At 38.9% G+C, this 13450-nt stretch overlaps 1 protein-coding gene across 1 annotated transcript in view; it reads left to right on the top strand.

Moving 5' to 3' along the window:
- The window catches only part of TBC1D9 (TBC1 domain family member 9), a 43969-nt gene that overhangs the window by 5398 nt on the left and 25121 nt on the right, over window positions 1-13450 (top strand). The window contains exons 2-4 of the mRNA XM_058023972.1: window positions 8066-8176; window positions 10616-10734; window positions 12333-12561. Coding sequence (XP_057879955.1) covers window positions 8066-8176; window positions 10616-10734; window positions 12333-12561 — 459 coding nt within the window. The remainder of the gene's footprint in view (window positions 1-8065; window positions 8177-10615; window positions 10735-12332; window positions 12562-13450) is intronic.

Here is a 13450-nt window from a genome sequence, read left to right as displayed (position 1 = left end):
ATTTCTTGGTCAAAGACTTTCCTTGCACAGTAATTTACCTCCGACACTGTGAGCAGTGTGGCCTCTCCAGGCTGCTGAGCTGAGCTGCCTTTTGCCATCTTTGCCCTTGAAATCATGTTACTGTTTGACATGTGGAATTCCAGGGTGGCCTGCTCCTTTTCCTGAGATCTCTGTAGGAAACTGTGTTGGAAGTGTTGCACAGGATCACAAGATAGTAAGCAGTCAGTCTAGGCCACTTACTGATTTTCTGCATTATACCAGAGTTTGTATTGCTTACAGGGTTTTTGTTATTGTTCTTTGGTCCTTCACTGAAAGGGGTAGATGTAGCACTTCTTCACATCTGTTTCCATATTTCCATCACTGCATCCTGATCAATGTTGATATTCAGAAATTACATTTGCATTTTGACTTTAAATCTGGTGCTTAGGTGATCTTAGGTTCTAGAGGACTTCTTCCAAATCTTCCCATTTGTTTTCTTTCCAAAAGAAAAGTTGTGTTTTCTATGCTGGATTTTTGATTTTTTTTTTCCCCCTGAAGTTTCCAGGTAGGGGTGTTTGAATTTCTACCACAGCAGTAATCTTGATTTCACCAGTACATTTTTAATGTTTTGGATTTTATTGTTCTTTCCTCATAATCTGTCTTGTTCTTCCCCTCTGTTTTTTCCAGTATTTTATCAGCCAGAGTTATTGGGATCTTCCATTCAGCATTGCTCATTTCCCTGGTAAAGTGCCTCCTGTGATAGCTATTGAAATCTGATTTATCTGCAGGTGTCCAATCAGAACTGTGAAAATTTAAAATTCTCTATTTCTGAAGCTATTGCTTCTTTTCAGATTTAGCTTGTATTTCAACATGCTTCAGGTCTGCTCCTTTGAGTTCAAGCTGTTTACTGTGCCCCCTTCAGTCCTCAAACTAGATTCAGTTTACAGTAATTTTTCTTAGGTTAGGAGTGATGTTTGGAGGTTTTTTCTGTTTTTTTGTTGGTTTTTTTTCTTAATTTGCTCATACTTACTTGATTTATTCTTTCATCTTACACAGTTTATCTGAATCTTATGTTGGTGCAGATTCAGATTTAAATTTTCCTGTTGGATGAAATTTATTAAATTTGCTTATGCTCCTCTGACAGAATGGGATACCTTAAAATAATTAGTTGTGAGTGAAGTTCAGTGACTTCTCTTCTGTTTTGATACTTGATTATGCTTTTCCTAAGTGTTTTTTACAAACTTATGAGTAATTGTTTATATCACACCTAGAAGGCATTTGATAACTTCATCTATATTTTTCTCACCATTTTCCCATAATTTCATAAAGTCTGGTGTGATTGATATGTAGTATAAATTTTTTTTCAGTAGTGTGAGATAAGTTGTTTGGGGTTTTGTCAAAATACCAGTTTTCTCAGTGCTGTAAGCCTTCACATACTTGTAACTGTGACATGTCCTGTCAGTGCTCATCTCTTTCTGTGAGCTCCAGCTTAGCAGAAGTTACAAAAAGTTGAAAAAGCTGAAAGTCTAAACCCAACCAGATTTAAGTTCAAGTTAAGATACAGATATTTTACAGGGTTGGTCATGAATTGTTTGGACACCTTAACAAGTACAGCTGATAGCTTTTAAATTAACACATTTGGAGATAAGCTGATTCAATCACAATTGTTAAACTTGAAGGGTAGATGAAAGCTTTATTGTTTCTTGCTGCTTTATCTCTTGGTAATCAGGCCAGATATCACACCAGCCCTTCCCAAGATTTTTCTTTAAGTATCGGTGGTTAGTTGTTCAGTCTCCTCTCATTTGTGTTCATCAGCTTGAAGACAGAGAAGGTAACTACTGGTTTTGCTGCTTTTCTTACTAAATGTCAGTAAGAGTGACAATTCTTCTTCAGAAGCAGTCTCACTGAACATGTTTGAAAACTCCTGTGCAAATAAAAGGGTGGCTGGACAAATCTATAGAACTATGTTGGTCAGAAAAGAGAGCAGCAAAGGCAGGCATTGGGGAAAACTTCACCAATCCTATGAATTCCTTCTTAATTATTTAAGAAATATATATAATTATTAATTTATTATTTCATTAAAGAATATTAATTGTTGTAAGTCCAGAGGAAGAATTTTGTTTTCTTGATGCTGTATTAGATGCCCATATAAGACACATGGGAAGACAGTTAGAAAATAAGTCTTTAGAGGTCATTTGACCTTGATTTATATGAATGAACACCTATTAAAAAAGTGTAGCCCTTCATGACGTTTTAAGGGCAATGTTGTGGGTATTATTGCCAGTACTGGAAGTTTAAGACTCGGTTATTTTTGTGTGGTCTGTAATATTTTCAATTTATATAGGCATTTATATACTGTGAAATTAAATCAAGTAGCATTGACCCTCCCTTTGAAAAGGCTTTGTCCATAGTATTGCCCATGGAGTTCAGGCTGTTGCTCTAGGTCGAGTTTTGACAGACAAGTAATGGGATGATCTCATCCTGTAATAAAAAATGAGAGAGCTAATAACATAAACTGCCTTGAGAAAGAGTGGAAGAGTGAGGATTCATTATCCTTAGTATGAAAAACAATACCTAGTGCTGTATGCTTCAGTTATGTGTTGTTAGGAGTTCTTGTTTTTATAGCTCAGGAAGCAACACTCCAATTTTAGGAAGAGTTTATTCATTGTCCATTAAATCAATATAAAACCAAATGCTCAGGGTGTAAATATGATTTAAATCAACTCTATTGATTGGAGCTTTCTTAAAGATCAGCTGACATCTACAATCTAAAGAGGTGCCGTGGGTGTTTCAGGTTTATGAGCAGAGCTCATTATGTGTCCATCTTACTTTGCTGGAAAGAGGAGTCATCAGCATGCTTTAAATACTGAGGGCCCTTTAAGCAGTATGTGTTTGATTCAGTGTTGGAATGTCACAGTGCCTGTTTTGAAAAGGTCCTGCCTGTGACACATGTGACATTCCAAGTTTTCCTGGTTGTGCTGTTGGGCTCCTTCACAAACAGGCTGCTGACATCCATGAGACTCTTTGAGTGACAGCTCATGAGCCTGGCTCTGAGAGTCACCTGTATTATATCTCAGCTCTTTTGCAGGGTATTATTTTTTATTTACTCTTAGTGCTAAAAACATGTGTGCTCTTTGTTTATACATTTTGAGATAAAGATCTCCAAACAAAAGGTATTTTGAGGTGTGGATTCATGTGCACCTGGAAGGAGGATGAGACAGGGCAGGGCTCTTGTCCCTGTGAAGAGCCATGTGAATAACACACGTTTTGCACTCTGGCAAACTGGGGAAGGGAGGGCCCAGCAGTCAGTGGCACCAGGGCATCCCTCAGCTCCAGGCAAAGGGTGACACATGTTGCCTGTGTCACTGGAGAATGGATGTGTCACAGCTCCCTGGTGTGTGCTGAAAGCACCTTTACTCTGAGGTTTGAAATTGCTAGGAAGCACCACTGTCTGTTACTATCCCAAGCTTTTTGGTGCTTGCTGTGCAACACAGCCAAGGCTGCTGGTAGTTCTTAAGCTTTGAAGTGCCGTTATTTATTATAATTCATTGGCTTCAGTGTTTTAATAAGGTACACTAGAGGTAATATATAATCCAGATCCTCACTTTTGAATATGTAATCCAATTTAATTTGAGCAGGTAAAACACAAAAGCTCTCAATTATAATACTGCTGTGAGGGGGACTGTAGAAGGGTGATAAAGACTACTCAGTCTTTGTGGTTTTAAATGACAATGTGGCTTTCTGTGGAAGAGGGTTACTGTTTGTCATAAGAAAATCCTTTGCTAATAAAGAGTTTGTTCATGTGTACAGTGCATAAACTTGCTTTTCCTTTAAAAACACAGGTAATTGATGTTTTACAAAGACACTTGCAAGTTATTATGAAAGATAAAAGAAAGAAAAGAAAGAGAGAAATATTCCTGCGGCAAATATCTGTGCCATGAATATCCAACTAGTCACAGATATTGCGACTTAGGGCAGGCGTTTGAGTCACGTTCTCTGAGGTGTGCATGCTTAAAGTGTACCAGGTTGGTCCTGCAGGTGATCACCTGATTTCATTGCTGTTTGTGGGTAGTTTGTAATCAGTCTGGACTGTAAGTCATCTGAATACTGGTCTCTGAGGAGCAAGGACTGCAGTGGTGCTTGGAAGAATCTCGTCTGGCTGAAGCTATTGGCTTAGTTTTCAAACCAAGATGACCTGTCTTTCTGAAAAATGCCCTTTGGTGAGATAGGAATGATTTGTGAAGGGGGTCTGTGTTATGGAGGAGGTCTTAATCCCTTGTAGCAAAAACAACAGGTTGAAAATTGACTGTGGTTGTAAGGATGCAAGTAGAGCACATCATACATTAATTAATGAATATAAACGACTAATCTGTACTTTCTGCAAGGGTTATAGGCTCCCCCTCCAGCTTCTGACTAAATGTGAGCCACCACTGAATGTGGTCAGGTAAGTAAAATGCAGTGTGATTTCTTCCTTCAGCACAAAGTGCATTGGGTAACTGAACCTCTCTTCCAGTAATTCCCTCTGGTGCATTGTATGTCCTTCCAGTAACATGATGCAAGAGCAATTGCCCAGGCCCTCAGCCAACTGTGGCTTTGTATTCCCTGCTTCCAAATACTACATATCATTATTTTTCCTCTGCTAATGCCTGTGTTTTACAGAAAAGAAAGAGAATACTGATCAATCTTCTGGACCTTCACTTTAGAATTCAAGCTTGCAAAAGAGAAACCTGACTTTATTAAAAAGTTGTATCAAGCAAAGTGAAGGCATTATGCCTCCCTTTTCCCCTCCTGCCCCATGTATAGGTATGGTTGCTCTGGAAATTTGGCACGTGTGTGTGAGGGGACTATTTGTCCCCTCATGGTTACTCATGCTTGAGTGCCTTTAGGATTGGGGCTCCCATCAATTAGCCAGATGCTAATCCTACGAATTACACCGTGTGCTTTAAATAAAACTTGTCTCATGAAAACCTCTTGCTTCAACAAGGGCTTGTAGATCTAGTATTCTTACATTGGAAATTTCTCACCTTAGTTCATTATGCAGTCAGAAACCTGATGAAATAATGGGAAAAAATTTGCAGTCAGTATAGTCATGTGATTTGATGCCTGGGTAATTCACTGGCTCTTGCCCAAGGGCCAGTCTGATATAAGGAATATGATTCTTGGTTGCCTGTTCTGTTTCTATAGAAACTCAGTTACTTAATCATGTCTGAAAAGGTACTTGCTATGTGAGGAATTCATGAGCTAATGAACAGTATTAAAATTCTCTTAATTTTTTTTTTTAATTTTCATTTCTACTTCATGTAGAAAATCCTCAAACAGATTATCAGTATGAACTGCTGTGATTTCATTCTGGTTGCATCACATGTCTGCATTGCAAAAAAACCCAACAAACAACAAATACCCAAACCCAAACCAACCAACACTGATCTAACAACACAAAAAGGAATAGAACAGTTCATGAAGGAGAGCAAGCAGGCCCAGCTGCATGATTGCACGAGTTTTCATGTGATAAAAACACATGCTTTTTTTTAATATCACACATATCATCTGTCAGAACAGCTATTGCATGATACAAGTAAATGTTACTGATAAACTGTCAGTTGCAGTTAGCTTGCTAAGCGCAGATTTGAATTTCCCTGTGATGTTCTGGAGTTCTGTCAGATTTCTTCCTTTGACCTTGCTACATGGTTATCTTTTCAATTTGTTTACTGAAAAGCCCCTGAACAATTCCTACTTACTGCACCATTGGAGAGTATTCTTTGTTTTCTTTTCTTTTCCTACCTGCCATGTTTTTTTTCAGTCCCTGCTGGCTTCTCTCTTTTGTTGGTGTTTGGTTTTTTTTTCATAGTGCTCTTCATATTTTTTAAATACATTGCTCTGTCTTACAGTGTTTGTTGGCAGAGGGGGATGTTCATCTCCTCTCTACCATATCCAGGGGAGAAGAAAGTAGGATGGGAAGTTCCTTTGAACGTGATGTTGCTGTACAAGTCAGTTGGTTTATTCTGATTTTCTAGTCTCACCTGCCTATCCCAGGTTTTACAGCACTCCAAGAACTAGGGGCAGAATTGTTTGGCAGGACCACCCATATGCTAATGAATTTGGAAATACAGCAGGAGGAAAGAAACGAGCATGTTTTTAAAGAATACAGGGAATGAGCAGTGTTTCTGTATCTCAGAGAAGATTGCATTTGGCCAGCATACAACTTTATTTAGGTATTACATCATGCCTGTTGCATATTTATTACTGTCAGTAGTCATGTGAAGCTGAAAAGCAAAAAGAAAATATTCCTGCTGTATTTGCAGCAAACCCAGCTAATGAACAAAGTGCAGTGTCTGCTTGGTCCCCACTTTAGCTGAGCAGTACTGGCAGCTTTGTGCTGTACCTTGGTTGAAGTGACATGTGCTTTCTGGGCCAGGGCCATACTGCATTTGTGAAGCTCAGATGGAGAGGAAAAAAATAATTAAAGGCACATTTTAACCTACCTCATTCTCCCGAGTTTGAACGGAGCCAGGGTGTATCTAGAAGGGCTGGTGGAGAGTTGTTCAGAAGAAGCTTGTCAGTGTACAGCCAGTAATCAAAATGTGAGAGAGATGAGGGGCAACGAAAGCTAGTGAGACAAATGCACGCTGGGGTATTTTACAGTCATGTTTTGTGTTTGTGTCCTGTAATTGTCAGATAGCTTTGGAGCACACCTTACCAATGGCCTGATGTGCCCAGACTTGTTTCTCATGTCTTGCCTAACTCTTGCGTTAAGAAGTGGTGCATGTTAATTCATTGAGCACAAAGAGATTACAGTTGATCCAACATGAGAAGATCTGTATAAAACAAAATGCAAATTAAAGAGATAGAATGGGAGAAGTACAAAATCACTGCTAGGTGGGGCATTTCTTAGTATCAGTTTCAGATCACATTTGAGGGATCTACTGAGACGGAACAAGGGTACTGCTTTTGTGTCTTTATGATGCACAGCACAAATCTGAAGAAACAGCAAGGGAAGCAATATTGCATATACCAGTTTCAGCAGAGAAGAACTAATAAAACTATGACAGTAAAAGATGAACACATGAGGCTTGAAAGGAGAAGAGAACTCCTAACAGGAGAGTTTTAAAATGCTTTTGGTGCATGCAATTTATTTCGGCTGTTTGAAAAAAACCTCTAATTTCTGCCCTAATAAATATTTTCACAAAAAATCTCTGAAAGTTCATCCATTTGTTGTTAATGTATTTCAAATTTTTTTTTCCCAAACAATTTTCTGAGAACTTCAACATGAAAATTTAAATCTGACATTGCTGCAGGGGAGATGAAAATTCTTTGTGGAGATGAAAAACAGGAAAACTTTTACGTAGTTTTAAAATTATGTAAAAAAACCTCTCTTCTTGCAGAGAGTTTGGGAGGGTAGAGTTTTGTGTTATGTGTAGTTTATTATAAAAATAGGATCTAGAAATTTTGGAAGTAGAGTTAGGAATTATTGGTAGCTGTTGGTATGCGATTGTTGGTGGCTCTCTCAGTAGCAAAGAATTTTCAGTGCTACTTCTGGAAAACAGTATGGCTTTGTCTTTCCTCAGTATCCTTTCATCTGAAAAACAGCTTGACTCTTAAGGCATTTTAATCCTTCCTACCCTAAATAATCAGCTGTTAAGTAGCACAATTATTTTTGCTGGAAGTCTTTAGTTTTACCTAGCTGACATTCAAGTTTTGAACCCTTATAGGATGTATTGTCTGGGACTTCTTGTTGGTGTTGGAGGAGGGTTTGTAGTTGGTAGGTTTTTTACTGCTCAGGGTTCCAGCAATGTATGAAACACAGGAGAAAACTAAATAACTTTTGAACATGAATTTATAACACAGCTACCTTCTGCTTTGCTTCAATTTGCCTGTCTTTATGCTAGCATTGATGTACATTAAAGAGTTGAAGTCTTGTTTAAGCTGAAGATGTTTCCCTGTTAAATCATTCTTCCTCTTTACAGCCTGAGACAAGAAGTGTGAGGATGAATATGAAGATCTGGGTTTTGCTGTGGAGGGTCAAATGGAATGGGGAGGGACTGCAGAGCCCTCTCCTGTGTATTCATCAGAATTTCCTCTCCTGCAGGTCTCCTTGTGGGTACTCTTGATGTTGTGTTGGACTCCAGTGCCAGAGTGGCACCATATCGAATCCTCTACCAAGCACCAGACTCCTTGGTCTACTGGACCATTGCCTGTGGTAAGGACAAATGCACTGATGTGGGTTTTTATTCTTCCTGGACTCTGTGTCACATAACATAATAGAGCACAGTCATGTCAGGACAAATAAATGGGTCAGAAGGAAAACCTGCTGTAGTGCTGAAATTCAGTGGCACTGGAGTTTCTGCTAGTCAGACTTGGAATGCCAGCATGGGAGAGTGTGTTAACCACAATGACTGAATGCAAACAGAAATGGAGCAGGGATGGAACATCTATTTTTTCCTACTTTTCTTCTCCCAAAGGTGTTCCTAGACCAGCAGTACCCATTCCTCCTCCTTGCATGCTCTTCTCCATGGCCAGGGCTCACTCCTAGAGCACCTCTGAAGTGAGCATTCCTGGGTGAGAGAATGGTGGAAGGAACACCTGAATAATAGCACCCCAGTTACCCACGCAGGGCACCTGGCTTCCCTTGCAGTGGTAACCAGGAAGAAAATGCAGCACCAGCACTCACACAAACACTGAACAGCAAACAGTGAGACATTTCCTGTCTGCTCCAGGATAAATACCAGCTAGATCCCAGGGATGCCCTGCTTCCTGGATGTTTATTTCAGACACTGTGTGGTCTTTCTATGTATGATGTACTTAGAAGTCAGCAAGATGGTAGCTAGGTTAAAGTTAACTATAGAACTCTATGTTCTTACACAGATGCAACAACTTTTAAGAGCTTTGGTCTTTAATGCTCCAACTTGGACAGATCTGGTTATGGTCCCATAATAAATAAATGTACCATACATGTAGAAATGTACGGTGCTGCTGAACTGTGAGAATTTTGTTGTTTTTCTGAGAAAGATATTGTGGATTTTATGTAGAAGTACTCTGTCTTCATTTAGGCTAGTATTAATAAAGATGCTCTTCAATTATGAATCTTAGCCCTAATTGAAATTGCTAATGTAGTTAATTTATATATCTGTGATTTCCGTTTGTGGAGTATTTCTTAAATGTTTAGTCTCCTAATACCTGGTTGATAGTTTAGTTGTTTTGATCAAATTAAAAGACTGCATTGGTGTAGTCTTGTCACTTGACTTGAGGGGAATAGTGTGGATCTTGCAGGGAGATAAAATTTTACAGAGAGCAAATAATTTATCTGTGCAACCTTGAAGCTGAGCAGCCCAGTGTTCCCTAAGGCTCTGTGCTGTGGTTATTTTATGAATTTGCAACTAAGCAATTCTTTCTGAACTGATCAAGGGTTGTTGAAATGGTACAGGTTACTAAGGGCTTTGGCTGCTTTTAGCTGTGCAACTCTCATTTGTTCTGCACTGTTCTCTAAGGGTAGACTGTTGGTTATTTGGTACTTGTAATCTGTTTTTACAGAAATTTGTCTTTTTCTCCTGCTTTCAGTAAAGAAACAATCTCCATCTTCAGTAAGTAGCTGTACAGAGCAACTTGAAGAAATGCGATTGTTTTGTGATTTGTTTGTGATGTTTGGTCTTGCTCAGTGCAAGAGTATTCTGAGGATGAAAGCAATCCAGGGGGATTGTCTTCTCTAAAATGACTGTTTAGACAGATTTGGATGTGAAATGTCTTGGATATTAACACTACTGATCTGGGCCCTGTGAGGATTCTGGCTGGTGAATCTGAAGCCTTATGGCTCTGGAGAGAAGCCTTGTGAACAGCCCTTTCTCCAGTGCAGGGTTGAGTTAAAGGTGTCACAGCTTAGAGTTCTGTTTATTGAATTATACAGGAGAATTTTTATTTACTTTTCAAGAACAATTGATGGTCTGGGAATGCAAAATGCTGTACACAATCAGCCTTTCATATTGTAGTAGCACTTCTGTGTCCCATGCCAGTGTCCCTCCCAGTGTGCTGTGCTCAGTTGAAGGTGAAAATGGTGCTATATTAAGTTCTGTTTGGAAGTGAACAACTTTTTTAGATCCTTCTCCACCTATAAAGTTAATTCTTCTAACAGTGGCTTTGTGTGTTTTTCAGTTATAGAACTGCTGTAAACAGGTTTTTTGTGATAATGGTAATTATATGCATTTTCATGCAAGTTGCTATGTTGCAGCTATTTTAATTTTTATTTCCTGCCACTCTTGAGGGCTCTGTATTTTGAAGTGCAGTGTTTTAACTGTTAAATTTGGTTTGTTCCCCTTTCCTGAGAGTCAGAGTTATTGAATAATTTACCTTAAAGGCCAGTGTTGGTAAAATGGTGAATACTTTTAATATGCTAAGATAGGTAAAAACTTTCCAGCAATAGTTATAAAATAACCTGTAATTTAAAACATTGCAGCAAGTATGTATTTTAGCCCTGAACAAAGAGAAAGACCTTGCCTGTCATGATGAATTGTTGAGAAGTGGGGTGTAGGTTTTGGGCTGATTGTGTGATCTGCTGTAGGGGAGACTGGGAATTAAAAGGACATTGACACTAGTGAATTATTTATTTTGTGACTTTTGGTTTGTTTGTTTGTTTGTTTTTATATAGGTTGCTCGAGGAAGGAAATCACTGAACACTGGGAATGGCTGGAACAGAATTTGTTGCAAACTCTTTCAATCTTTGAAAATGAGAATGACATAAATACATTTGTCAGAGGAAAAATACAGGTAGTGTATTAATTACTGCAGTTGTTGTTAGTGATAAATATGACTGGGGAAAGAAAAATGATGTGACTTTGAAATAAATTGGAGCTGGTAGTTCCCAGGCTGCTCTGCCTTTTTGAAGGACTACCAGATGCTAAGTAGCAACATTTGTGTAAAAATCAGGGAAACTGGGAATAGTGCATGTAGCTTAGAACAGTGTGATTAAAAAAAAAACCATATAAATATATAGGCAGGTCTTAAGGCATTGCAAGTTCTAAAATTAATTGCACTGTCTTAAACTTTGACAGTTGTCTGTGCTACTGTTTTTCCATTGCAAGGCTTAATTTTAACTTTTTTCATGCACTCATAATGTCTCCTCCCCCTCTTCTGTGCAGTTAAGTCCTGTAGTATTGGTATTTGCACTCCATATAGGTGTTAGGGTTGCTGGTTCATTGATTTGTTTCCTTGGTGGGAAGTGGGAGTGTTTATTTTCTCAGAATTTCTTTTTCTCTTTATAGGTCAGATAATAACTATACTGGCAAAAAGTACTTTTTTTTTTGTACTAAGAATTATCTAAAAATACATACTTTTTTCAAAGATTGTAAGAAGAATTGCTGTATTTATTGGTGTGTGTTCAAAGTATTGGCTTTGTCTCATTCCTCTTTTAACATTTTGTATCATAAGTCAGCTCTCTTACAAATCCTACAGCTGCTTGTGTTTCCCCAGTGAATCAGGCATGAGTGCTATAGATGGTCATGGAAATACCTTATATGTGTGTTTTGAAATAAAATCCTTAAGGAAATTGTTGCTTCTTAGATTTGGATCAATACTAAATGTGAACGATGTTTCTCTCGCTTATACTCTGCTCTTCATGTAAATATGGAGCAAGTTGAAGGCAAAAAGTCACAAAAAAGGCAAAAATTTTAGAACTTTTATATAAAAGACAATAGAGATTGGGAAAATAAGCAAATAAAACAGAGTATAGAACAGAAGGAACCGTAGTCTTTAAAAATATCAAGAAACATTTTTTGACCTGTTGCCTCTTCAAATTTCATGAGGGTCATCTGCACCTGAAAGTGGGAAATTTTTTCCACTCTATTAGTAAGTCTGATTGAAGATTTTTTTTTCTTCTTCTTTCTTCTCCCCCCCCCCTTTTTTTGCTCTTTTATGCTCATGGTCCAATAAGAGGGGTCATAGAAGTAATATGAAATTTTCTGTAAAGAAAAACAGTTCCTTTTTTTCTTCCCTTCAGAAAAATGTCATGTGAAATCCTGTGTCTGTTTCCCCAGGAAGGAAGAGGAAAATACTGCAGGCCATGGGTGCTTCACGGGGCTGTTAGGAGTGTTTGAGTTAGGTTGGATAATTTAAAACAAGGCACTGGCAAGGGGGTTGGTGTTTGGTTGCTGTTGACATGGGCACAGCAGGGAGTAAGGCCAACAGAAAGAAAACCTTGAATAAAGTGAATAACTACACAAGCCAAAGAGTGAGCAGAACAATAAGAGCTCCCTGAACGACTTCCTTGGCAATGCAGTAACCATTGTGGCCTGGATGGCAGTGGGAATTAGGATATCTGATAGCCCATGGCCACTAACAGGATGTGTTCTGGTTTTATTCCCTGCCAGGGCATCATTGCTGAGTACAACAAGATCAATGGCATCAAGGAGGATGACGACACTGAGAAATTCAAGGAAGCCATAGTGAAATTTCACAAGCTGTTTGGGATGCCAGAGGAAGAGAAATTAGTGAACTACTACTCCTGCAGTTACTGGAAGGGAAAGGTTCCCCGGCAGGGCTGGGTGTATCTCAGCATCAATCACCTCTGCTTTTACTCTTTTCTCATGGGCAGGGAAGGTATGTTAGCAGTGGAATGGTAATTTGTGCATCTCACAATGGTTAGGAAATCTCCTGTAGCTTGTTTCTTTTCACGTACTGATCACTGAGGATACAAAGACACTGCTGAGGAAAGGAGAAGCAGGGAGCAATTCCCTCATTAGTCACACTGCTTAACTGGGTGCTTGTTCCCTTGTTTGTTTGGTCTTTCTCAAAGTAGTTCTCTGTAAAAAGGAAATAGGGACAAGATCTCACCAGTTCTGACTTTCTTTTCTGCTCTTGCACAATCCTCACGTACTACTCTGGCAGACTTTGCAACCTTAAATCACACATCTGCATTTGTTCAACACCAGAACATCAAAAAGGTTTCAGAGGAGACCCAGAATAAAGAACTGCTTAGTGTGGATGCAACCAGTCTGCTCTGCAGGGAGTTAATTCAAGGCACAGTGGAGTTGAGCAATTCAGCACTATTTTTGGTTATGGGCAAGGGATCACTCTTGGGATTTAGCCCCTGCTTTAAGGACACCAGCTGTATTGGTCCTGGGAGAAAAGCTTAGGTTCTGTGTGGCTGTAATATTTGAAACTTTTTGCTGTATAAAAATAAGACAAGCCTGTCTCATGTGTTCAGACTGTGTTTCTTTGCTTCCATAGGAAAAGGAGATCAGAGTCTGAGCTAGTGCAGTGACAATGATAAGTCATGTTAGCTTACCTGGCCTTGCAATGCTTGTGTGGTGTTCTGTAAATAAAGTAAATGATATTTAAACTCTTTTATCTCCTGTTTGTCAGGTGACAGTGGTTTGTTTGTACAAACTTGATCTATTTATGCTGTGCTCCCAACTTTTCAGGGCGCTAGAAAAAGTCAGTTGAATGCATTTTATAGGACGAGGAAGCTAAAAGCTCCTGAAAATGC

The sequence above is a fragment of the Melospiza georgiana genome, chromosome 5 (assembly GCF_028018845.1).
Source record: "Melospiza georgiana isolate bMelGeo1 chromosome 5, bMelGeo1.pri, whole genome shotgun sequence".
NCBI classification, from domain to species: Eukaryota; Metazoa; Chordata; class Aves; order Passeriformes; family Passerellidae; genus Melospiza; species Melospiza georgiana.
The sequence above is the reverse complement of the archived record's forward strand: the minus strand, read 5'-3'. Positions and strand labels throughout refer to the sequence as shown.